Source organism: Cavia porcellus, unplaced genomic scaffold (assembly GCF_034190915.1).
Source record: "Cavia porcellus strain 051 isolate PalLab524CR breed Dunkin Hartley unplaced genomic scaffold, mCavPor4.1 scaffold_22, whole genome shotgun sequence".
NCBI lineage: Eukaryota > Metazoa > Chordata > Mammalia > Rodentia > Caviidae > Cavia > Cavia porcellus.
Genome location: NW_026947505.1, coordinates 20,789,946 through 20,814,851, shown reverse-complemented (window position 1 = coordinate 20,814,851; position 24,906 = coordinate 20,789,946). Strand labels below are relative to the sequence as shown.

At 45.4% G+C, this 24,906-nt stretch overlaps 1 protein-coding gene across 3 annotated transcripts in view; it reads right to left on the bottom strand.

Moving 5' to 3' along the window:
• Window positions 1–838: 838 nt before the first annotated feature.
• Akap12 (A-kinase anchoring protein 12) overlaps window positions 839–24,906 on the bottom strand; it is an 87,645-nt gene continuing 63,577 nt past the window's right edge. The window contains exons 1-3 of one of the 3 annotated variants that reach the window (XM_063232908.1): window positions 23,779–24,346; window positions 4,493–9,170; window positions 839–3,569 (exon numbers count right to left, since the gene is read on the bottom strand). In XM_063232908.1, the coding sequence (XP_063088978.1) occupies window positions 4,501–9,170; window positions 23,779–24,196 (5,088 nt within the window). In that variant the 5' untranslated portion in view covers window positions 24,197–24,346 and the 3' untranslated portion in view covers window positions 839–3,569; window positions 4,493–4,500. Of the gene's footprint in view, window positions 3,570–4,492; window positions 9,171–12,421; window positions 12,561–23,778; window positions 24,347–24,906 lie in introns of those variants that run through there. The other 2 variants (XM_063232909.1, XM_003468480.5) reach the window with 2 other exon arrangements.

The following is a 24,906-nucleotide window of genomic DNA, read 5'->3' as shown; positions in this document are numbered from 1 at the left end:
CATTCCTCCACTTCTGACCTCCACAGCAGGGCTGTAGAAAGGCCCGAAGAGGTCACATGTAAAACTTCCTGATTCTGCTCACACTTACCTTTGGGACTGGGGACAACCCAAGGCTTTCACACTGACCTACACCCCCATTTTTTTTTAAGCCAGGGTCTTTGCCCAGGCATAACTCAAATTTACGACGCATGGTCCTGCCTTACCCTCCAGAGTGCCAGGACTCTAGGCACATGCCAATCTTCACACTTTCAGTGTGGTGAAGATGTGAAGAAATATGAGAAGGCAGGGGAACATCACTCATCACTGTAGCACGCGCTGGTAACGATGCCTGTCAGGTTTAGCTACCACAGCGCAGAGGTTACCGGAATAAGATCGGTTTTTAAAGTTGTGAGAATCTTTCACCACTCGCTACGCTCTCCCCACGGTCAGCGGGCCAGAGCCAGCATTATCACCCGACAGGGCTAAGCTTTGGCAGATGTAAAGTTAGAACTCAGGTTTCTCAATTCCAGCGACAGGCAGGGGACCCTACATCTGTGTGTGAGCCCTGTGTGGGGCGTGTGCTCAGCAGACCCATCACAGAGGAACGTGGACTTGGAGTCTGCAACTGTGGGTTTTGGTTTTTGCTTGTTTGTTTGGCTGGGCTATCCAAAATCGACATGTGTCTATGGCGCCAGCTAAGAGCACTAACAGATTTTTGTGTGTTCACCCACATCCGAGACACATTCATTTCCATTCTCCGTGTTGCTGTGGACGTCACAAAGGAAGGCTCGGAACTTACGTGAATATCACAACAGAGAAGAGAGGAGCAAAACTGTGAAATTAGAGGAAACCCATGGCATTTAATTACACTGTATTTTATTTAATGAAAATTGGCCCCAAACAGCACGAGGAATCAAATATTATCTTGGAGTAGAGGTAACTGCTAGGCTTGAAGCTTACATTGAAAGCTAAAATCTCCAGCCCCTGACTATCCGCAGTTCCAAACATCAAAGGAAAATATTGGAACCAAGGATCTATGTACAGAGAGGCAACTCATGGGTACCAGTAAGCAAAATAACCTGAGGGAGAACATTTGTATTCCTCAAGTACAAGAAGTAACAAGAGTTTACAAGTCTCGCAGCATTGCTTTCTATTGTACAGGGTTCCACAGTAATGCCAAAAATTGCAAAATTGAGGCACTTTGCTCCGACGTCTGTAGTTTACATTTGATTATGCTCATAAATTAACAGCAGCTTTAGAATTACAAAATAGAATTGCGTTTTCAGGCTACTGTTGGTGTCGTTCTTAATGAAACACCACGACTGAACAGGTCTAGATGTTCAGCTTGTATGGAAGCGACCCAGGGCACGTCAGGTACAGAGAGCACAGCCATGAAGCAGCTGGAAAGGCCACCATGAGGACTAGCCCCTTGGAGATAGGTGGCAACAAGAGGGGACAATTGCACATTTAATCTGTTCAAAGCAGAGCGCTATTCCTGTCACAGGGAATAAGTTAGTTGGTATGAATGTCTTACATTTGTCGTCATCTCCAAATACTTACTGATCTTCAGAAACTGACTCAGCAGTTGGGTTTCTCATGTTCCAAAGCAGGGGGGAGCTTAAATCTGGTAAGTTTTTGAAAACAATTGAACCTAGGGGTCCTCTGCAGCCCTTTCTGAGATAGTCCTCCCTCAGCCTCTGGAATAGCTGGCATTACAAAGGGCGTGCGTCACCACACCTTCAGTATTTCAACATTTAATACTTACACAAGGTGGCTATTAGGTAATTTTAAAATAAATAACTTCTGGAAGAATGTTAAATTCAGTTTTCTGACTACAAGATCACTCACTGGTATCACGTGGCATTTTATTAGCTTGGCCAATTATTGATGTAGACAGGTTTGGTAACATAAGGGAAACTACTTTGAATTTTAATAACAAGTTTTTTCCCACTAAAAATAGGCTTTTTTGAATATCATGCTTGTAACAGTCATTAACTGGCAATTGTATTTTAAATTCTCAAGCTGGAGTACTGAGGTTAAATCAAACTTAAGCTTTACCAGGCCAGTTCTCTTTGTGAAATACGTGTAACTTTATGGTAGACTACCTGGTTTTTGAGTAACAATTGTGTGACATAATCCTTTAATTTTTAGCAGATTCATCACATGGACACTTAAAGGTTTTTTCCAAGATCATGTTATCTTCGCAAAGAATGTTTACTATTAAACCTTCTTAAAACTTTCTTTCTAGACACGTTATTTGAAACCAGAAATATAATCAGGGAAAACTGACTTTTTCAGGAATTACCACATGTAGAACTGTACTCAAAGTATCTGAAAAGCTGGCGATTCACTTTGAAAACGCATCTGTCCCATGGCTTCCTCTCAACTGAAAATCGGACTCAACCCAGAATAAAGTAACTGGGTTCTCAATTTGCAGAGTGTCTACATTAGGAAGTTTCATATTGGCCATCCCAGTCCATCGTTATCTACTCTAATACAATAGACATTAAGTCCTCACTTCCTAGTACCTAATAAAACCAGCAAACCTAAGTGAAAGCATGTTTTTTATTTAAATCAGTTGTTAAATCACAGTTTATCCAAATGACATAACCCAACATTGGTCTTAAAAGAAAGGGCACAAGTATGACACAGACTCAATCCAGTATCTATCAAAATACCATTGGTAAAGAAAGGGACTTGCTTCATTCTGTGAGCGAATGCGGTCCAGCATATAAGAGCAGAATCAAAAACTTACACTAGGCAGTTCTTTTCTATGTAACATGAAAAACACTTCACTATGCTGCCCCAGAGTTGAACGCACTAATCTGTCCAAACCACCATGTAACAGTTAGGAGGAAAGACTTAGCAAGACTCATCTGCTAGTGAAAAAGAAACTTCCTTCCAACTTCACTGGACTAAAAGAAAAAATTCACAGTAACAGTGGAACATTCTGAGTGTTTCAAAATGTTTTTTATTTTTAGCTCACTGTGCATAATAGGAAAGTGGTCAGTTTCTGAGTACTACACTAAGCATGGACCTAAGCTTTAGTGAATTTTTTAGAGTAAGAACTGTACCTTCTCACCAGGAATGCTATTGCTTGGAAGCTGTTTTTCACAGGTATTAACTGAGGCTTTAAACTTCCCGGGGCCTATCACAGCTGCACGCCCTGTCACATACTGTGTGGTAAAGAAAGGTAAGTACTATGCTGCATATGCCCGTAGTTAAACACTATGAAAAAATATACAATAGATAAAGAGGATTACTCAAAATACATATAAATACATGAAGAACGACACTCCAGTTTGAGAAAGTTTTGCCAACTCCAGTTCCAGGTCAAGAATTTAGGACCTCAATTCAGAAAGATCATATGGAATCAAGGGAAAGTAAAGTCTTGAAAAAAAAGGCAATGTTAGACGACTATAGCTCCTGATGAAGCCTCAGGATTGTTGGGGAGCACTGGACGTGAGATCAGTAGGTGGGCCCGCTCTCTGGTTCTCAAAGTTCTAAATATTGGTTTCGAGTTTCAGCAGCAGCATATTCTTTCATGACTTGTCTTCACATTCTGGTCTTGCAAATATACACGGCATGAACTGTAGAAGGAAGAAGCAGAGTAAATAAAATCTCCTTTTGTTCTATCGGTTATTAACAACAGAATAGTTGTATAGTTGAACTGCAGCTAACCAGAAATCCAATCAACACAATTTTTTTTTTTGTCTTTTTCCTTTTTATTGGTACCGGGGATTGAACTCATGACTGCCTGCTTGCAAGGCAGGCTCTTATGCTGCTGAGCTAAATCCCCAGCCCCTCAACAACACAATTTAAGGCCATCAAAAGGACACAGTGGCCATTGCCAGTACAGTGGTGCATGCCTCCCGAACTTGGGAGACTGAGGCAGGCAGGCTACAATGAACTCGAGGCCAGCCTGTACTACACAGAGAGACCCCGTCTCCAAATACAAACAAAATATCCCCAAAGAGTTAAAAAAAAATTAGAAAAAAAAAAAAAAAAAAAGAGGAAATGAGAGTCCATGTTATATTACACCCTGCTATCACAAAACTTGTAACTGTAATAATGCTTCTTGTCAGGCTCATATGCATCGGACAATTCAAAAAATACTTCTCAATATTCCTGGGAAACCTCTCTTCAAAGTATTATAAATCGAATTTTTGATATAAACCTCCTTCTGACTGCTTATATTTTTTTAGTCAATACTATGAAGAGCAAGCACACTGTATTACTGTATTTCTTATGCCTTGAGCCAAACACACACACCCCTTTTACATGAGACCTAAAATGAAGCCATTTTTTTCATGACACCAGTAAGACTAAAGTGGTATTTCAATAAAGGGAAAAAAGGAAACTACTCTAGATCACTTTTTCTAGTTGATAACTACTTTCCCAACTGAAGATTATCCAAATATCACTCGTTTAAATTGCTGACGTTCCTTTATACCAATTTTCCACCTAATGGCACAGAAGGGGGAAATGCTCGGAAGGAAAGGAAAGTACTCACACAAGGCCTCAGGGTTCTGCCAGCTCCCCCTCCGGTTTCTGCTGCTCCTCCTCCACTTGGGGTTTGATGCTCTTCTCCGACTCCCGGTACACCTTTGCTCCCTGAGCTCCTGCTTCCTCCTCTGTTAGTTTTGGTCCGTTGGTGTCTGGGGACTCCTTGGTGCCGCCACCCAGAGCCTCGGTGTCTGCCAGGGCTGCATTTGGATCCTCCAGTTCCTGAGTGACGTCCCCCTTCTGGTCATCTTTGGAGTCAAGCGGCAACTTGTCTATTCTTTCTCCTGACTTGGCACAGCTGTCATCGCCCTCTGCAGTGCCTGGGGGCAACACCTCTTCCAAATGTTGCTCATGTACACCAAAACTTCCAACCTCAACTGTCAGGGTCTTTTCTGAAGTTCCATTCACGTCTTTGGCAATGTCAGAAAGCTCGGGTGCATCAGTGGGGAGCTTGGACTCAGGGGGGGTGGTGACGGTCAGAGTCTGATCCTGCACAGTCATCTGCTGTGCTCTGACTTCTCCCACAGGTTTCTGTCTGACGCCCTGGCTGTCGGCTGGCACTTGGGAGGCCTCCATCACTGTGTCACATGGAAACGCTTCAGACACTGCTGCTTCCTCGGTCCGGGCAAACTGGTCCACGGCTGTCTGGATTATGTTTTGCACTAATTTACTGCTCTCAGTCTCGAGCTCTAAGATCTGACTTTCAGCCTTGGGACTGCCCTCTGCTGCTGGGCTCACTGCGGCTTCGAGAGAGCAAATCTGTCCTTCCTCTCTGTCCCCTTTCTGTTTCTGAAATGCGCTTTCCTCTCCCCCCAGGCCCGAAAGCAAGTCTTTCTCAGGAGTGGCCAGCGTTATTACTGGTTCTGATTCTGCCTGAGGCTCAGGCCCCACAGCTAGAGCATCCTTTCCAGAGGACCCCTCTGCTGGTTCTAAACGTGCACCTGCAGGCTCTGAAGCATCAGAGGTTTCTGAAATCTGGCCAGTTTCTCCTAACCCCTCCTCCTCCACTACAGCAGCTGTGACAGTCACTGAGACCTCAGGGCTCTGACCTTGGCATGTAGTCTTCTCCTCTTGACCTGGAGGTGGAGGAGAACAGCTCCCTTGTAAATCGCTTGGTTCCTTCTCCTGGTCTGTGATGAGCACGTCAGCCAACTGGACTAGTTTCTGGCCGAGCCCTTCGATTGATTTTGGCTCAGCTTCTTCTTCCTCTTCCCTGCCTTGTACTGCCTTTGCATCCGTTTTCTCCTTTTCTACCTGAGCTACCCTCTCTCCCTCTTCGGGGCCTGGACTCTGGAGTTCTGTGGTACCGATCTGCTGAAATTCTGCTCCTTCAATTAATTCACCTCGAAGGGGAACCTCAGGGGTCTTTTCCTGACTGGCTACCTGTGTAGGTCTGTCTTCGTGTTCCCCATCAGCAAGCTGGCGGGCCTCTTCAATCACCTCAGTCTTGGACAGTATGGGTGCAGCCTCCACTGACAGCTCTTGATCCACATGTTCTAGAACTCCTTCAGGCTTTAATTGTTCTTTACATTTTTCCTGGGATTGAAATGCAGGTGGTGCGGAAGGTCCTGCTTTCTGAGCAGGAGCTGCCTCTGCAACCTGTGACTGGGGACCAGACACAGCTGCACTGTCCTCTTGCCCGACCATGACCTCATCTTGCTGCATTTTCTCTAGCACCTCAACATCTGCCACAGGGGTGCTTCCGTTGGTCTCGCTGTCTGTCAGGGTATCTGCTGAGTCAGGGAGAAGAGGCTGCTCAGAGGCCTGCACCTCAGCTAAGGGCTCAGATTGGCCCATGGTTACCAGCCCTCTGGGTACACTCGCCATGACTTGAGGACCTTCCTCAGAGCTCTCAGGGGCAGCCTGGGCTGCTACCTGTCCTAGTGTAAAATGCTCAGTTTTAGTTTCTTGTACTGTTACTCTCATCGCTGCATCCATCTCTTCCTTCGGCCCTGGTGCTACAGAGTCTTCTGCCTCCTCCACTTTCTCTAGGGCTTTGGGTTCTGCTCTCTGCACAGTCAGCAGAGTCACACCTTCAGCCCCAATGCTGTCAGGCAGCCGTGACTTCTCTTTTACTTTTTCTGCAACTGCCTGTAAGACAGCCTGAGTCTGCCGCTCCTGCTCTTCGGCATCTGGCCCACCGCCTTCCACCTCCTGCACGGGAGTGGCTTCCTCCGTGGTGTTCGGGGAGTCAGTTAGCTGCGAGACTGCAGACACCATCTCTGTGGTTTCTGCAGCAGTCACAGCCTCAGGAGTTAATCCCACTTCACTAGTGATGGTGTCATCGGGGACCTCCCTGCCCTCGGACACAGTCTCGGTGGCCACAGCGGTTTCTTCAGCAGTGACTTCACTTTCAGCCATCTCCCCAGTTACTGGTGTGGCTTCATCTTGCGCTTGTTCAAGAGGCTCCGTCACGGAGGCAGATATCCATGAAGGAGACCGTTCTTCCACATTAGTAACTGCCCTTATCCCATCGGCAGCAGCCACTGCCGCACAAGGAGCCAGATTCTTGCTGAGCTCTTCGGACACGGACTCTGCTTCGCTTGGGGGCGCTCGCTGAGCTTCCATCTTCTCCCTTTCCACAGCGTCATACTCGGACAGAGGCACGACAGACGGGACATCGGAGTCCTCCTCGTTGCCTTCTGCGGGCCCTGTGTCTCCAGCAGCGGCCTGGTCTTGTTTCCCGTCTGACCTTTTCTTCCGCCGTCCAGGGATAAACTTCTTAATTGAAACCCAAGATTCTTCCTTCCCAGGTTCAACATCTAAAGCTGAATGCTCCACACAGGTGTCTTCGTTTTTCTCTTCCTGTTTTGACTTGGGTTTTTTCCTTGGGGTCACCAATCTTTTAAATGACTCCCAGGTGGACACACCCTCCCCTTCAGAGGGGCTGCCTGCAGGCTCAGGGGAGGAGCTTCCTTGCACTTGATCTGGCTCCTGGGTGCCAGCAGGGACAGAGTCGGTTCTGGCTTCTTTGTCTCTGGCAGTCTCCTCTGTTTTGTGGCCATCCCCTGCCATCATTTTTGGTCCTCCCTCCTCATCAGAGGAGGATGCTTTCCTTGCTCTTTTCTTGGATGACCCCACACAAATCAATGCCTCCCAAGACACCGAAGTGTCCACTTTGCGCTTCGGCTCCTCGGGCTTCGGCTCTTCCCCAGCGCCTTTGATTTCTTCTTGCATTTCAGAGGCCGCACTCTCCGTAGAAGACAAGGTGGCACTCTTGACCTTGTCCAACTTGTCCAGCTCGTCTTCCTTATCACTTTCAGAAGGCCTTCGCACACGCTTCTTGGGTGTCACCATCTTTTTGAAAGATGCCCAGGGAGTAACGCCTTCTCGCTTTTTCTCTCCATCAGAAGTAGCTCCTTCTTCAGCCTCGCCTTCTAGGTGCCCCTCTGGAACCCCTTTCTCCAGACACGTGATCTCCTCAGGTTCTTCTGGGGACGAGGCAGAGCTCTCGCCCTTCTGCTCATCCGCACTATCCGGAGACTCTGCCGCACCCTGATTGTTCTCCCCTGCCTCTTCATCTCCCCCTCCGCCTCCTCCTCGCTTCCCCTTCGGCTTCTTCCCAGACAGCTTCTTTAAGCCAGTGCTGGAGAACAGTTTTTTCAAGGGGCTTCCCTGCACCTTGACTCTGTCTTGTGATGACAGCAAGGCCACCTCACTCACGATGCTCTCAGGGTGTTTGGGTAACACCTTTTCTTCCGTACTCAGCTCTGTTGGCCGGGCGTGGTCCCCTCCAGAGGCAGGAACTTCTTTGGTCTTTTCCAGTGCCTCGGCGAGTTCTGCTTCCTGAGCTTCCTGAGCATTTGTTTCCAGCAGTTTTTCAGATGACAACACTTCTACTTCTCCCACATCTGCTTCTTGTTCCTCTGCTTTCTTCTCTGTACTGCTGACGTGGACTTCAGCAACAACTTCGTGGTGGGTTTCTATTTTTTCATCAAATACTTCTGTTGCCAATGGAGCACATTTCTCTGCAGGAGGGCCCTGCACACCATCGACTTGATCTTCCAAAGGCAGCTCCACCTTCTCGTAGTCAGCTGATAATCTGGCCTCGTCCGCACCTTCCCCGGGCTTCTGGAGCTGCTCAGAAGCTGGGGGCTGCTCAGAGGCATCTTCTGCCTTCTCATTTTCCTCCGTGTCTGCCTTTACTGGCTCTTGTTCCTTTTTCTTCTCAGAAGTTTCCAGTTCATCCTCCTTTGGCTTTCTAAAACTGGTCTTTTTTCGCCAACCAGCCCATCCTTGGGTGAAGAATTTCTTGAAGGTCGATGTAGTCTCACTGGCGATCGGGCTGGTGGGAGACTCTGGAGGCTTGGGAGCCTCCTTTTCTTGGGTTGTTTCTGCTTCATCTTTGCCTTCTGCTGCTGCTTGACCAGACTCGGCTGTGAGAGGAATTTCTGTGTCACTTTGCTGGTGCTTCAGGGTGTCTTCCGCCTTCTCGACAGACTGTTTCCCTTCACCCTCTCTGGCTGCTGCCTCTTCCGTCTCCTCCGCGTGGGGCTCTCCAACATCATTAGCCTCAGTAGGTCGTGTCATTTTTTCTGAGTGGCTTTCTGAAGAAGGAATCTGTTCGATCATCTCAGGCATTTCCTCCTGTTTATCCTTTGTGATGTCCTCAACAATCACAGAGTTAGCAGCTGTGTCGTTATCCAAGTCTTTCTTACTCACATCTTCAGGCTCCCTCTGTCCAACTGTTAACAAAAGCAGGAAGAAAGAAAAGTGAGAACAGTTCCCAAAGCGCAAGTATATTTTAAACCATGACCAATACTCTGGTTAACAACAGCTAATTCCAGGACAAGGTGGAGAGGCTCTTAAGGGTATTTATGCAACTTCAAAACTGGGTAACGTCTGCTTATTCCAAATCAACTATCTAATATTTATTTAGTCCTTCTGAGACAGGGCTATGCAATGCCAGCGGTCCTTGAACTCACTTTGTAGCCCAGGCTGGCTTCAAACTCCAAGTGATCTTCCAACCTCAAGCCCCCCAAGTGCTAGGATTGATTACAAGCATGTGCCACCATACCCAGACCCAAACAAACTTTTAAAATTCAGGTTCAAAGGTACTGCTCCACTTTTTTTTCCCTCTGTTCAAGGAAAGTTAACAAAACTCAAAAGTAAAAAATAAATTTACCCATAAGTAGTTATCACTAAGGGTGGATTAACCACAAAGCTATTTTCTGTTGTAATGATGGAATCACACACATGTGGTTTCGACTAGAATCTATCAAGTAACTTCCACTTTAAAAAGCATGAAAGGAATATAAATGTAAGACAGAACATATATGACAATTCCTAGTCTTATCTCAGTAGGACCACAGGGACCAGGTCCTTGCAGAAATCCCAGGCTTGGTTGTCGAGAATACAAAGAACATTTTGTGAGAGAGATATTCCAAATCTGGTGAGGGAAGGTGACAGAACAAAGGGCCTGCTTGAAAAGACTCCTTGCCAAACTTGAAGCATAAAAGTCATGACATTGATGAGTTACAACACATTGAATTAAAAAAGGAAAAACCCATGTTTCAGTCAGGTGTGGTAGTGCATGCTTGTAATCCCAGCACTCAGGAGGCTGAGGCAGGAAGACTGCTGTAAGTTCAAGACCACTTTGGACTACAAAGTAAGCACAAGGCCAGCCTAAACTGCATAGGGAGACCTGTCTCAAGAAGACCAAAAAAAAAAAAAAAAAAAAAAAAGGCTGGGGATTTAGCTCAGTGGTTCAAGCACTTGTCTGGTAAGTACAAGGTTGTGAATTCGATCCCCAGTACCAAAAAATAAATAAATAAATAAAAAGTTTTAAAAAGCCAGGGATTTAGTTCAGCAGCATAAGCGCCTGCCTGGCAAGTGCTAGGTCATGAGTTTGGTGCCAAGAAAATAAAAAGTAAAATACAATAAAATACAAAACAAAATTAGTATGAAATACACTGTGTGACTAATCTGAAACTTTACAAACTAAGAAAATTAGTTTTCCTTATTATTGAAGCAAATACTAAAAACAAAAAATTCAGACATTAGACTGCCAAGTATCTTTAACCTTTTTTCTACATTTTACATACAGTAATATATCTAGCTCTTCCTATTTCTTAACGTATGTACAATCTTCTGAAATAAGATATGCTTTAAGTGTTCCATTTATTCCTATTATAAATTAACACTATGGTGAGCTTGTTAACCTAAGTGCATCTTCATGAACTGTTTCTGTAAGATTTCCTGTTATAAAAGTATAGTCACAAGAGATAATTTTGCAAACATTTAAATGCAACACAAGATGTGACCTTTTATAAAAAGGTAATGATGTCATGGAAACTATCAGAGGAAAACGCAAATTCCAATAATATTCTGCCATAAGCCTGAGATTACAAGAACTCATTAATCTCTGTGGAATTAAGAAATGCAGGTAAAGGGGCTGGCCTTGCAAGCAGGCAGTTGTGAGTTCGATCCCTGGTACTGATGAAAAAGACAAAAAAAAAAAAAAAGAAATAAAGAAAGAAATGCAGGTAAGACTGGGGATTTAGTTCAGTGGCATAAGCACCTGCCTGGCAAGTGCAAGTTTGATCCTCCGCACCAAAAAAAAAAAAAAAAAAAAAAAAAAAAAGCAGGTATTTGGGGGGGGGGTATGGTAGGTGTTATTCATACCTCACTATGTTCCTTCATGTCCTCAAACTGTTTCAATGTGAAATATTTTCCCTTTTTTAATTCTCAAAGGACTGTACTACATAGAGTTAAAACCAGATAAACAGCCAGGTGTGGTGATGCACAGCACGCCTATAATCCCAGCCCTCAGGAGGCAGAGGCAGAATGATCACTGAAAACTTGAGACCAGCCTGGGCAGGCTACATAGCAGGCCCTGTCTCAACAACATAACCAGACAAACTAGGGAAGAAAGATGATAAATAGCTGCCCGTTGGCAGTTTACTGCTAGTTTGGCAATAGACATTTGCTTGTAACATTTTTCGCTTGTTTTAAGGGTACTTAGGAAATTTGTAAATCATAACTGGACAACTCCTCTGTGCTCTCTTTTGACTTAAGTAATGCTGATTGCTCCAATGGCAGAACACTGGGCACCGGAGGTGCCTTTGCACAGGCGCACTAGTGAGACATCGGCCAAACTACAGACCGGCCGTACAGGGAGGCCCTGCTCTCCAAAATCCAGCCTCTAATATGTCATTACACCGTCAAACATCTAAGGACCTGGAAGACAACCCTAAACTGCCTAACGTGGAGCTGTTTAATTTGTACCTGAGCACCGCTGGTCCTCCCACACCTCCGCATGCTGCCCCTACACCTGGCTGCAACCCGCCTGGAAACCCATTCTCTCAGTGCCTTGTCCTCTCTGCAGCCTCCACTGACACTCCTGTCGGGCCTGTGCTCCACCTAGATCTTTTGCCACCTACTATATGCCCAGCTCTCCATGCCTTCCCCCCACCCTGGATGGCACCTAGGATCTTCACACTGAGCTACATCTCCAGCCCTTTCTATGTCTAAAGATAGGGTCTTGGGTTGGGGATATAGCTCAGCGGCATAAGCGCCTGCTATGCAAGCGCGAAATCCTAAATTCGATCCCTGGTACCAGACAGGGTCTCACACTAAGTTGCCCCAGCTGAGCTCCAACTTTGTGATCCTCCTGGCTCAGCCTCTCAGGCACATTGGGATTACAAGGCATGCGCCACCTCACCAGGCCCCACAGTCTGCCCTCTCTCCCAACCTGTACCTCCCTTGTAACAGTAAGTGCTGTCAGCTCCCTCTGGGTCACTGTGGCCTGCAGCTATGCCGCAGGAAGGTTTGGCACCGGTGCCAGCTTCATATGCAGGGGCCGGGATGCAGTGGGCGCCATACCTCGGGTGCCGATGCCATCCTGGGCCCTGTTCCTTCCTCCCTCCTCGCTGCAACCCCGTTTTCCAAGGCGAGGTGGTGATGAGGCTGGAGACCGCGGGAGGGCGCTACTCACCGCAGAGGCTCCTCCACCAGATCATAACGCGCGGTGCCCGCGGTCTCTCCCTGCAGCCCCATGGCGGGACAGGCGCGGTGGGGTCGCCACGCGTCACAGAAGCTGGACACCTCCAACCCCTACTCCACCAACGAACGCTGCTCGCGCTGCAACGCCCGGGTGGTGCGAGATGCTCCAATGGTGTGGGGCGCTCAGGCACCACCATGGGTATTTCAGACACACTCCTGCCAAAACTAGCCCTGGTGTCAAAGCCAGGCTAGCTACACTGGACTCAGAAGCCACAACCTGCACGCTCAGCTTCTCACACCAGGGCGGCTCTGAATCCCACTGAGCACGGGAAGAGTCAAAGGGTGGCAGAAATCTGCGGGTGGCTTTGGCTTGGCTCTAAGAGCTTGAAGTTCTTAAGTGTAAGGAATGTGTGGACACTGGACTTGCTCCTCGAGCTTCACGTGCAGTCACAGAGCCACCCCTCCCACTGGTCCACTTCACATGTGGTCATTCTGGAGAATGCAAAGCCAGTGTCACTCAGGAAGCACTGTGACCGTCTCTTACACTAAACATATTTTATCATCCGGTGATCAGGCATCTAACAAGCTGAGATGTTATGTGCCCATAAAACACAGTATGTGGCTATTGATCAGTTTTTTCATTACTGCCAAAACTCTGGAAGTAACCAAGGAGTCCTTCAGCAAGCAAGTGGGTAAACAGTGCAGGCAGTCAGCACTAGAAAGAAATGGCCATAAAGACATAGCAGAACCTAACACACATATTGCTAAGTGAAAAGATGCCAGTCGAGGAGATGTGATCCCAGTTCTGTGACATCCTAGACAAAGCAAAACTATGGAGACAGTAAAAAGAGCAGGGCTTGGGGAGAAGAGAATGAACTGACAGAAGACATTTTAAGGTAGTGAAAACTCACCACCACCACACACATGTCCAAACTCACTGAAGTACAACAGGTCACTGACGGTGACCAATGGCTGGGTGACAATGATGCAGTGATGAGATCACTACATGCAGCAAATGAACCATAGCAAGAAAGGTGTGGAAATAGTCAAGAGAAGCACACGAGACAGGGGTTTTTGCAAGGAAAGTCAATTCTATACATTCAAAGCATAAACATTCTTTTAACTTTTTATAGTTTTGGTAAGTGCCACTTAAGGCAAAAACAAATACTTCAATGTTAATGTCCACACTGTGGTGGGGAAATTGCTCTGTTTCAAGTGCAAAACAATTCGAATTCTACTTTAGTGTGAAAAGTGGAGTTTCCTTATGGTTCTAGTCTTTCTTAGGGAGGAATTCATGAAACCTGCCCTTGCACTCACAGTGATGCAAAGACCACCTGCCCCTCAACTCACACTCATCTAGAGAAAGGCTGCATGAAACAAAAACCCACGTGCTAAGTGGGGGGTGAAGAGTGCACAGGCATCTGTATCTAGTAACAGTAAGAAAGGGAGGAACTTTCGTGCAGAGATCCAAATGTCAACTTTTCAGGGACAGCTGCACATTATATTTAAAAGCCTGAAAAGGATACATCAGGTCTGCTGTATTGTAAGAGTGATTTGAGGACATCCAGGTGACAGGGCAAGACCCCGTTTCTCCAAAAACAAAGAAACAACAACCCAAACAAACCAGAACAAATGGCCTATACTGAATCGGGACACAACACAAAATCAGAAACAGATGCAAGTGGGAAAATACATGCTTCAGCCGTATCAATGAGCGCTAAGGACACGTGGCCATGAGTACCACCTGAAGCCAGGTTAGACCTTGCAAAACAGAGGGGGAAATGCTACACAGAACATTACTGGAATACGTACCAAAACTAAAGTGTTTATTGACATAACTATATTTCCATTATGAGGGGAATATCCCTATTCTTAAGAAGAGAAGGAGAAGAAAGGGTAGAAGGAGAAATATAAAGGACCATGATGCATATACAACTTACACTTCCTTGGCTGAGGAAATCCTGTGCCTACACGAAACAGAAAAAATCCCGGTTCTGCTGTTTGTTTTATTTTCAATGCATTGGTGGTGGCAGTGAATGAGGCAAAATGCTAACGAGCACAGCTTTCAGTGAGTGTGAATTAAAACACACACACACACACACACACACACACACACAACTGCAGTTAAAGGTGAGGGGATGACATCTACCTTACATAATTTAAGAGAAGGCTATTAAATCTTTGCCTCACATTTACACTATAATATAGATTTAAACTAGGTATTTCACACTTAGGAACTCAGCACAGTAAGTGCAGAGCTCCTTCAGCTCAGCACACACAGAGCCTCAAGAGACCAGATCCAGGTGCAGAAGGTTAAATGGAGCTCTGAGCATACATTCTTGCAGTCATTAGCTGTACCACCTACCCCACACATGCCCGTTTTTCTCAAATCTCCATTCTCAGGTGTGCTCACCTACCCCCCTACACCTGCAAAGGCTACTTTATCAGTTGACATCCACAGCAAAAAAAAAAAAAAAGCTTTTTTTTAAAAATTTTTAATTTATTTAATTAATTTTGGGGGGGTCTTTTTTGGCACGGGGTCTCACTATGCGGTTCAGGCTGTCCTCAGGCTCCCTTTGTAGCCCAGGCTGGTCTCCAGCTTGCAAACAATTCTCCTGCCTCAGCCTCCCAAGTGCTGGGATTACAGGTGTACACCACCACACCCGGCTTCTTCATTGTTTTCCAAAGACTAAAACTACTTATTCCAATTCTTGTCAATTTCAAAAGTAATCCGGGTCTGGCATTTAGCTCAGCGGTGCAAGCGCCTGCCTTGCAAGTGCGAGGTTGTGAGTTCAATTCTCCGCACAAAAAAAAAAAAAAAAAAAAAAAAAATGCTGTGATTTAGCTCAGCAGCATAAGCACCTGCCCTGCCAAGTGCACAGTCGTGAGTTCTATTCCCGGTACAAAAAAAACTTAACAAAAGTAATCCACCAGGCATGGTGGTGCACACTTGTAATCCCAGAACTTGGAAGGCTGAGGTGGAAAAATCACCACCTGTTCCAGGTCAGCCCAGGCTCCATAGTGAGTTCAGGGCCAGTCTGGAATACATGGTGAGCCCCTGCTTCAAAAATAAAAACAAAGAACCCAAATGCAATTTATGTAAACTGCAGAAGAAAAGATGTTAAAATGCAAGAATAGAAAAATCCCTACTGACAACATCCAGATTTAAAATGTATGTGTTTTCTCCTTGATAAGCTATTCCAGGGCCATAAGGATGGCTCATTTTATTTTTACAGTCCCCCACTATTGTTAGATAATGCATCAGTCCAATCTCTCTCCTGCTGCCTCTTTCAAGTGTAGAAGTCCTTGTGCAGATTCCTGAGCTTCTGAACTGAAGAGGGCAGTGTTGACCACCTTGTAGCAGCCAGGCTACAGGCCTGGAGTCTGGAACCACAATTTACGTGTAGTGGGTTTTCAAAGTCTACTGTGCCTGGTTTACCCCTGACTTTCCCCAGAGATGTTTGCAAGGGAACAAAGGAGTGCCTACAGCTCCAAACAGCCCACTGTCCTGTCCCTCTTTATTTGCACTGTGTCAGTGCAGGTGTGCTTTCTCCAGCCTAAACGCACTTCCCATGACCTGCCCGGATTTGGAGATACCCACAAGGGCGATTAGGCTCTTGTTCCCAGCATGGTGAGTGAGATACAGATCCTGGCTTAGCACTTGAAAGAGAAGGCTGTTAGGTACATTAAATAAATTTTTAAAAAACCCTCAGCCTGGGTGGCAGGGAAAGGGGTGAAGTGACAGATCAGAGACCACAAAATAATAGAGGCAGGCACAGTGCACATGCCAGCAGGCTGAAGCAGGAGGATAGTGCATTCCGTTCCACCAAAGCAACATAATGATTTAGTGAGATCCTGTCTCAAAATAAAAACTGAAAATAGAGATGAGTTTCTAGCTCAGTGCAAAAGCCCTGGGTTCAATCTCCAGTCCCAGGTGGAAATAAAAGGAACACGCTTCTGGGAAGGAAGGTCCACTGCTCACCAGTTCAAATTAGCTATGGTGACCTTTTATCCATATGCATGCTTTGTAAACCTCCCTCCCATCATTTTGGACACATCAGTCCCCTGTAGAAGAGGAGGAGGGCTGGCAATGGGAGCAAAGATTTCAACCATAAGCATGTGCTCTATCACTGAGCTCTGCCCCAGCCCTACTGAAGAATCTGCCCTAGAGTTGTCTGTCTGGATAGGAAAAAGAAAATAAAAGGACTCAATCATTAAAAACAGCACTCAGTCTCAGCACTGAGAGTGGCTGAGGCAAAATGAAACCAAGTCTCAGTCTCACAAGACACTGTCTCAAATAGAACATAAAAAGGGATGGGGATCTGGGTGTAGTGGCTGAGAGTGGAAGCTGAGAGCGGGGGACTGTCACAAGTTTGAGGCCAGCCTAGTCTCCGCAGTGAGGGAAAGACAACCCTGGACTATACATAACAAAACCCTGCCTCATGAAGAAAACAAGGAAGCCGACCTGGCGCATGCAGGCTGCCATCAGGACTCTCCCGGGGTAACCAGTGCGGGCCAGGAGAAGCAGCAGCTGGCCCACCCCTACAAGCCCGCTGGCCACCATTGCCTTCAGGACCTATAGCCAGAGCAGGCCGGGAGAACCAGTCATGAGTGCATGGGGAAGCCCGCTTTGCACTCATAGCCTCACCAGGGGAAATTGTGTTAATAGAACTCAGGTGCCTGACCCACCCGCTACACCGTGGTTGGATAGCCAATGTGGGAAGTGTCTGGGACTCCACAACTCACTAGTCAGAGGAACTCGGGAAAATGTCAAGACAAAGAGCAAAAAGGCAATCTCTGGCCTCCAGCCCAAACCGAACAAGTCCAGGCAACGAGCACATGGAAGAAAGTAAAAGTCCAACACCTGCAATTTCTGGGATGCTTGCTGTCAACTGAAGTAAAGAAACTACTTCATGAAGCTTGCTGAGCATATCTGAAGAAGACATAGATCAAAAAGGAACTTACATAGGAGAATGAGGAAAATCTTGAATGAACAATATAGAACTGGAATGCATGAAACAGACTCAAAGAGATATCCAGAAAGTTAAAAAGTCCATGGAAAGCTAGCAAAACTGCTTGAAACTGAAGGTAAGACTTTCAGACCTTGAAGACAGGATGGCAGCTAGCCATCACAAAAGGAAAGATCTCTTAAAAATAACAAAGAACCGGGCCTGGGGATTTAGCTCAGCGGCATAAGAGCCTGCCTTGCAAGCAGGCAGTCGTGAGTTCGATCCCTGGTACCAATTAAAAAAAAAAAAAAAAAGTAACAAAGAACCAACCAGGCAATAACAATTCAATGGCTGCAAGATGATGCAAAGAAAAATAATGAGTGATAAGTGTCAGCAGGGTTCAACACAAATGACATAAAGAGACTTTACAGAAGCAATAGCTGAGAACTCCCCAAGCATGGGAAAAGGACCTGAGGCATGTAGAACTCCAATAAGCCATAACCAAAACAAATCTACACCAACATATAATAAGATCCAGAAATTCAGCATAAGAACAGAATATTAAAGGCTGTTAGCAAAAAGAAACAGATCACCTGTAAACAGAAACCCATCAGGATCATGGCAGACACAAATCATCAACTCAAGAAGAGCTTGGAGTGAAGTATTTGAAGTCCTGAAGGAAAACAACTTCCAATTCCGATTGATGTATGCTGAGAACTATCTTCAAAATTAATAAGAGAAATAAGATGCTTGCATGACAAGGAACAACTGAAGGAACTCACAACCACCAAACCAGCCCTACAAAGAGTACTGAAGGACATTCTAGAGAGAAATAAAAATGACCAGGGTTCCAGGAACAGCAGCAGAGTGAGATTGCCACATGTGGCAGACAATTGAGTGGAGGGGAAAAGTAGGGAGCCAATGACAAGAATAAAGCATGGCAAAGATGAACCAATGCATGTTGGCTGCAATCATTATTAATACAGATGGCCTCAATTCACCAATAAGAAGAAATACAGGCAGACTGGATCAAGAAACAAGAGATCCATCGATAAGCAGTTACAAGAAACACATTACCTTCAAAGGAAATTCATTAACTAAAAATCAAAGGAGAGAAAACAATGCTCCACGTGACAGGGAACCAGAAAACAGCAGGGGTAGCTCCCATCAAACATAGAATGGATAAGAAAGATACAACATTTTTATACAATGGAAAGCTACTCAGCTGTGAAGAAGGATAGTCACCAGGCTCTTGTAGGTAAATGTATGTAACTTTGTAATCATGCTCTTGGGTGAAATGGTTTGGACTCAATTAGGTGAACATCATGTTTTCTCCCTAGTATAAAAAACTGAAGGCGTTAGTGGGACACAAAAATACAACGAATACTGTGAAGGTGAAAGGAAGGAAACATCTAAAAAGGGAAAATGGTAGCCACTGTTAATTCCCTAATATTTTCCAAGACCTGTATCATTTTCACTGTTTTGTTTTGATAGGTTCTATTCTGGTTGTTTTTGGTTTGATTTTATTATATCTGATGGCACAGGCATCATATTAAAAAATATGATATATTATGGCAGCCACTTTTCACTTCCTATTATCTTGTTCTGAAGTCAAATATAACTTCCACTGTTTTGTTTTGATTGGTTTCATTCCACTTATTTTGTTTGGTTTTATTCTCTTAAAAATAAAAATTATAATGAAAACCCATATTTATATATACGTATACTTGCTTTCACCCCCAGGATGAAGCAGGGCTGGCTCTCAAGTGCCCATGAAGTATCAGACAGCCAAAGCATCGAACGAGATTGGCCAGGGCGTCCACTCCAAAAGGCACCAGCTTTGGCCTCAGCACTGTCCTCAGTACCAGACTGGGGCAGGCGCTAACCCTCCCACTGTCTCACATGGCATGTGTCTGGTGTGGCCTGGCTTTTACCCACCTCCATGAATGAAAGCGGCATTACATGTCTCGCTTCCCAGAACACCGTTATCACAGACGTCAAATGCATTCGGCCTTTTGTCCGCCACAATGTGGGCTTCAAATTTTGGAGTCAACCAGCCTCGGAACAAAAACACTTGGAGAATGAATTGTGTCTGGACCAAACATGTACAGATGGTTCTCATCACCTCCCTGAACAGCACTATTTACAGCACTGTGAATATGGAAGATGCTGTAGGTTAAAGGCAATGATATCTATAAATCAGCATCTTCAGATTTAGTCATCTGAGGGGGTCTTGCCGCCGATTCCCAGGGGACACCTAGTGATGACTATGCTTAGAGGTCAAGAGCAAAGTATAATTTGACTTTTTTTACATGACAGCTTATAAGGAAAAAAGTGTGTGTCTTCATATATATATTACAAAATTTTAATTTTTCATCCAAATTTTGCTATTGGGGTTTCAGGGGCACATCATTTTGCAGAAAAATACTACAATACTGCAAAAATCACAGCATTCATTTTTTGAGGTTTAGAATAACGAGTGCTCTCTGTCCCCGAGCACATAAGGGCGGCTGACTGGGCCATCTGGAGCTGGTTAACCGCCTCCTCCATGTGTAGCACTGTCCTGGAATTAGTCCAGAATTCTCTACATTCTAAATCCATCCCTTATACCCTAACACACCCAAGTCCCTTGTTCTAAAGCTCATCCATCACAAAGCCTCCAGGAGGAGATGTTTAATTGGAATTTGAACTCCAGAGAGTCAGACCTCAGCACAGGAGCATTGCCCCTGGCCTTACCATCACGTACAAACGTGGTCACCACGAGACAGACAGGGACATCCACACAGTGTGAGAGGCCTTTCCAAGGTACTCCACAGTTCACAGTATGTGCTTTTGCTCCATTTTTCCCCCTTCGGTCCCAAGGATTGAACCCAGGATTTTCGAACTGAGCTTAATCCTCAGCAAATCCCTTCCCCTTGTTTTTGAGACAGGATCTCGTTCAATTGTTCAGCCTAACTCAAATTTTCAATCCTCCTGCCTCAGTCTCCCAGAGTGCTAAGATTATAAGCATGTGCCACCATGCCTGGCTATGTTCATAGCTGTGAAGCCCTGGGTAAACTACCAAGCCATGAGAAATTTACTTTCACGATGTAAAGCGACACAGATTAAGAAGCCAGTATCTGCAGGCTGGTGTGGAATAAATCACAATGCTCCATGAGCAGCAGTTACTCAGGCAGCAGTCATGAAGGGATCAATTTCATGTCTCAGGTCTCTAATCTGCTTCTACTGAAGTTTAGAAACCTGGGTCTCCTCTTTGAAAACTGATTTGCACAGGGAGGTACATTATAAACAATCTAGAATAGAGCATGTTGGAGTACTCCTTTTCTAGTTTACTTAGCTCTCGGTACTTCTGCATGAGTTTCCAAGCATTGCTGTTTTCAGTTATTCTCAATGATAGGTGTAAATTAAGACAGCAGCCACGGCAAAATAGCATGCAAAGTGAATAAACAATCCCTTCCTAATCCGAGTTCCCTGGTTTAAATTTCAGGTGCAAGGGTGGGAGGTGGGGGTTGGCCACTGGTTACTAGCAACAGATTCGCTCTAGTTTTAAAATGAAAACTGGTTCCAAAGTTGTTCCTACAAAAGCAACATCAGTCCTGTTAATGCACTGTGCTGTTTATACAACTCCCTCAAATAAAATCACATAGTCCTAAAGTGAACCACAGCCACTTTTTTTTTTTAACTTTTTATCGGTACCAGGGATCAAACTCACAACCACCTGCTTGCAAGGCAGGTGCCTATGCTGCTGAGCTAAATCACCAGCCTACAACCACTTTCTTCTTTCCTATTTAAATGAGTGATCCCAAAGACATCACAATCTTGATGTTTAATTCATCTTTTATGCCAGCTTTTCAAAACTCTTTACTGCTTTTCAAGATTCTGAACAACTATTTCAAAAACTACCGATCAAGTGGGGCATGTGGTACAAACCTGCAATCTTAGCACTCAAGAGGCTGAGGCAAGACGATTCACAAATTCGAGGCCAGCCTGGGCTACCTAGAGAGTTCAAGGCCAGCCAGAACTACCATAGGGAGACCCTGTCTCAAATCAAAACAAAACAAACCCTACCAATCATAAATCTTCTTTACTGTAACTGAATTGGCTGACACCTTGATCTGGGACTTCCAGGTTCCAGAACCTGAAGAAAATAAAATTCTTCACTGTACACCAATAAACAAACAAACAAACAAATGATCCTTAACAGGAAAACTTGCAGAGCAAAACAAAATACTGGAAGTTCTTTTTCTTTTTCTACTTGTCCCACTAGGAACTATTTACTTGCTGTTAAATTTTCATGCAGATTTTTACGATCAGACAGAAATGCAAAACTGTACCACATCTTTCCTTTCCACACTGTAATAAGGGTAAAATTCAAGAAGCACCAGATGCAGGCACTGGAGACTGCCTTAAAAAACTAGACAACCTTCCCATGTGCTTGTTCACTTACCATTCTACCGAGGTTATGTGAAAAACTGGATTTTTAACAACCCAGCTGGCACCTCTGATTAATCCTGACTTACTACTTAAAAAGACCACCTTTTCCATGAGAAGCTCAGCATGCAACAAACTAATCATAGTGATAAAAATCACATTGTATACAAAAAATGCCCCCCCCCCCAAAAAGAAGTATAAAGTCCCTCTTTCAGCTGTGAATATCCACAAACCACACCAAAAGCAAGTTGGGCATTTGTATATTTCATTGTTCTTCATTTGGAATATAACAGTTTCCAGGTATCACATTAGAACTTCACACTGGTAAACAGTAGAAAACCTTAGGTGAGTTAATTTGGAGAATGAATTTGAAGGAAATCTCAAAGTAAACAGATAATCTGTAGAAGTCAGATGTCTTTAGTTTTGCCAAACGTTCAGTCATTTAAAATTCCATAGGAGCACACATCTTTAATCCCACTACTTGGAAGGCTGAGACAGGAGGATCACAGCGAGTTTGAGACCAGCCTGGGCTACAAAAGTGAGCTCAAGACCAACCCAAACTGCATAGTGAGACCCAGTCTCAAAAAGAAAACAAAAATTCACGGGAGGAGAAGGCTTTGCTGAAACAATTAAATTGAGAAAATATCTAGGGTCCTAGAAATTCTGTACTGGCACTTTTAAGAATACATAACTAAAAAACCAACAACAACAAAAAAAAATACCATTTGACAGCAACGATTTCAAAAATTTAACTAACAAGCTGTGCTTACAAATTGAAATTAGAAAACGGAGTTGTATTTTCTTGGTTGAAGGAAAGAGACAGGAAAACTTGTCAGTTCCTACAGAAACAAGCTTATCAACTACCAAGTTAGAAGAGCTAAAAGTTTGATGTGGGTAACCTGAATGTATTAAATATTCTAATTCAGGCTGCACATAGTGGCATATACCTGTAATCTCAGTACCTGTGGCAGGAGGATCACTGAATTTGAGGCCAGCCTAGAATATGTAGTGAGACTCTACCTCAAAATAACTAAGGGGCTGGGGATTTAGCTCAGTGGCATTAAGTGCCTGCCTTGCGAGCAGGAAGTTGTGAGTTCGATCCCCGGTACCGATTAAAAAAAAAAAAAAAAAAACCCTAAGTAAGTAAGTAAATAAATAAATAATCTGCACAGCCAAATCCCTAGAAAGCAAGCTGGAGAAAAATGCATCTTTAAACAATCCCTAAATGGTATTGTCTGCTAGCCACCATCCCCCACCCCCAACACCAACACTGCAAATTTAACTCAGTGACCTCACACTGTGTTGTGTGAGGTCTTTCTTTAAATTTTGGGACAGGTTCTGGCTAAGCCATTAAGCTGCCCAAGCTGGATTGGAAGTGCAATCCTCCTGCTTCAGCCTCTCAGACTGCTGTGATTTACAGTAGCCACCAAGTTTATGGTATGTGTGGCTCTATCAATATCACAGGAAGAGCTGAGGGTGTAGCTCAGTGGTAGAGCACTTACCTGGCCTGCGGGGGCCTTGGGTTCCACCCCCAGCACGGTGAATTAATCAATTAGTTAAAACAGCGCCAGTCTCCGCCACCATGAAGCGCACCTTTATTTAAAGTCCTAACAAACCAAAATGCTGCATGCCCACAACTTCTTGGAAGTAGGGTCAATTAGTTAAAACAGCACCAGTCTCCGCCACCATGAAGCGCACCTTTATTTAAAGTCCTAACAAACCAAAATGCTGCATGCCCACAACTTCTTGGAAGTAGGAACTTCAGTTTGTTTATGATTCTAGCAGACGATAAGTTTATACAAGTTGTTTTCAAATTCACACAAATCAGATATTTTCTATTTGATTTCCATCCATTTCCATCCTTTTCCAAGAGGAAAAGGCGCACAACCCGAAACAAAAATCCCTTCAAAGGCTTCCCTAAGGAGAAAAGCAGAAATCAGCGCCCAGAGCCAGGCTCCCGGCGACCTACCTGTGACCCTCAGGGGCCCCAGCATATCTGCCAGCAGCTCCAGGGACGCTGCGCTGGCCGGCCCTGCCCTGCCCTGCCCTCCTGTGGCAGCTGGCTGCAGCTTCAGCCTCCTCCTCGCCAGCCCGCGAGGTGTCGGTGCGCTCGGAGAGGACTCGGCGCTCCAGGGCCAAGGCGCACTGCGGAGCCTCCGCGGCTGCGGGCAGCGCCAGGGAGGGACGCTGCCCGAAGGGAGGCGCCCGCCTGTTATAGGGGACCCCGCCCGCCGCCGCGTCCCGCCCTCCCGGGCCCTGCCCGCACCTCTCGGTTCCAGGCGGCCACACAGAGGATCCTCCCGGGCAGGGGTCAGCGGCCAGGGGTCGGCAGCGCCCAGCGCGGGAGGGGCTCGCGTGGCCGGATGAACGAGACCGGGCAGAGGCATCTGATCACAACGGTGACTTCATCCCTGGCAAGTCGCTGCTTTCCGCGCCTTGGCTCGTCAAGGAAGTAACGCGCACAGAGCCAATTTTCCTGAGCCTTTAATGCTGCGTTCTGTATCTTTCGGTTTGAGTAAAAGATGATGAGGTGCAAAACGCGGTTCCCCTTGACATCGGATGTCTCACGTTTCACCACCTGTTTCTCACACACGCACCCCAATGACACCCCGGATCCATCAAAGACCTGGCAATGCGCATGAGTCCCGTTTCCCGACTTCTCTGGAGAAGTGATATTACAAAGTAATATCGCAATTGTGTCTGTAAAATTTCTTTGATTGAGGCCCCCTTTAAACAGTAGAAATTCTTGGGCTGGAGATACAGCTCAGCGGCCTAAGTGGCCTGCCTGGGTGAGTTTGATTCCAGGTACAAAAAAAAGGTAGAAATACTTGAGCATGAAGGGGGGCGGGGTAGAAGTTAGCTGAACATTTAAATCAAGCAATGCTGTAGTCCAGCATAGAGACACTATCATATTTCATATCTCGGGTGTACAAGCCTAAATAGGGAAAGGAAATCAAAATCTATACTTACTTTTTCGTCATCTTTTTGAGACAGAGTCTCACTATGCAGGTCAGGCTGGCCTTGAGCTCACTTTGTAGCCCAGGCTGGTCTCAAATCACAACTACCCTCCAGCCTCAGCCTCCCGGAGTGCTGGGAT